Below are 1,118 nucleotides of genomic sequence, written 5' to 3'. Positions count from 1 at the left end.
CGGCCCCCAAATAGGCTTCTCCCCGGGAGTGGTTCCCAAAGGGAGGACCCAGCTGTGCCCATGTGGCGGCGGGCGCAGAGGGGCCCGGCCTGGGACCCCAGTGGTGTGAAGCAGAGGTGGGTGAGGACCTGGCTGTGTGGCAGATTTTTATTTACTTTTCTATTTCTTTTTCGGAAAAAATTTCGTGTCCCAAGTCAAATTGGTTAGATCCGGTCTGAATCCTTCAGATTAAGTGTTGTTTGTGCGCTCTATGTGACCCTGCAACTGGCAAGAATCCTCCACCCTGGACTTGTCCTCACTGGGGCTTCAGATGCTTTCAAACAAGTCTGCAGGTGTCCTACCAGCAGGCCCAGGCTGGGAAGCTTGTGGTTCAGATGTAGCCCTTGCCCTCAGCCAGCGGCAGCAGGATCCAGCTAGGGAGGAGTCCCATATTTCCATAAAGTAGGGATGTAACTGAGATCCTCCCACTGGAAACTGGCCTGTGGGAAGCTAACTATGAGGCTCTCTTAAGGAGTCCTGGCCTTATTTGAACAGGGGTGCACTCTCCACTATATGCTGCTGTTTAAATCCATTTTGGCTTGGGGATTGGACCAGTGCAGTGACTACACTTGATCCTTAGCTCACAAGAAGCCAAGAAGTGAGGCAGATGAGACTGGAGTGCACAGGGCAGAAGCATAAGGAATAGCCACTGCTCTCCCCAGCCCATAGCTATGCGAGTGGCGGGTCAGCTGTCCAAGTCAGACACCTGTCCCACATGACATGAGAGAGGTGGCCCAAGTTGAGGGTCAGCTGTTATGCTGCAGCTGGCTTGCAACTAGAGAAATGAAGAAGTGGGTTTGCCATGTATGTTCAGACAGGCCCAGGCTGCCTTGACTGATTCAGGTGCTGTTGTGAGAGTTGCCACTCCAGGCTGAGGGACAGTACCTGATGTCTCCTCTATTGTTTGCATTACCAGCTGCCTCAATAAGTTCCAGGTGCTGGCTTGGGTCTCTGAGCGAGAAAAGGAACCCTGGCAACTTGCAAACTTCATAGTTTCATAGTTTCTAGGGTCGGAAGGGACCTGAGCAGATCATCTAGTCCGACCCCCTGCCATGGCAGGAAAGAATACTGGGGTCAAA

General features: G+C 52.6%; 1 protein-coding gene across 2 annotated transcripts in view; it reads left to right on the top strand.

Annotated features, from left to right (window-relative positions):
• Positions 1-27: 27 nt before the first annotated feature.
• The window catches only part of PARP11 (poly(ADP-ribose) polymerase family member 11), a 25,673-nt gene continuing 24,582 nt past the window's right edge, over positions 28-1,118 (top strand). For both annotated transcript variants that reach the window (XM_019544195.1, XM_019544194.1), the window contains exon 1: positions 28-120. In XM_019544195.1, coding sequence (XP_019399740.1) covers positions 61-120 — 60 coding nt within the window. In that variant the 5' untranslated portion in view covers positions 28-60. The remainder of the gene's footprint in view (positions 121-1,118) is intronic.

Source organism: Crocodylus porosus, unplaced genomic scaffold (assembly GCF_001723895.1).
Source record: "Crocodylus porosus isolate Cpor-Errol unplaced genomic scaffold, CroPor_comp1, whole genome shotgun sequence".
NCBI classification, from domain to species: Eukaryota; Metazoa; Chordata; order Crocodylia; family Crocodylidae; genus Crocodylus; species Crocodylus porosus.
The sequence above is the reverse complement of the archived record's forward strand: the minus strand, read 5'-3'. Positions and strand labels throughout refer to the sequence as shown.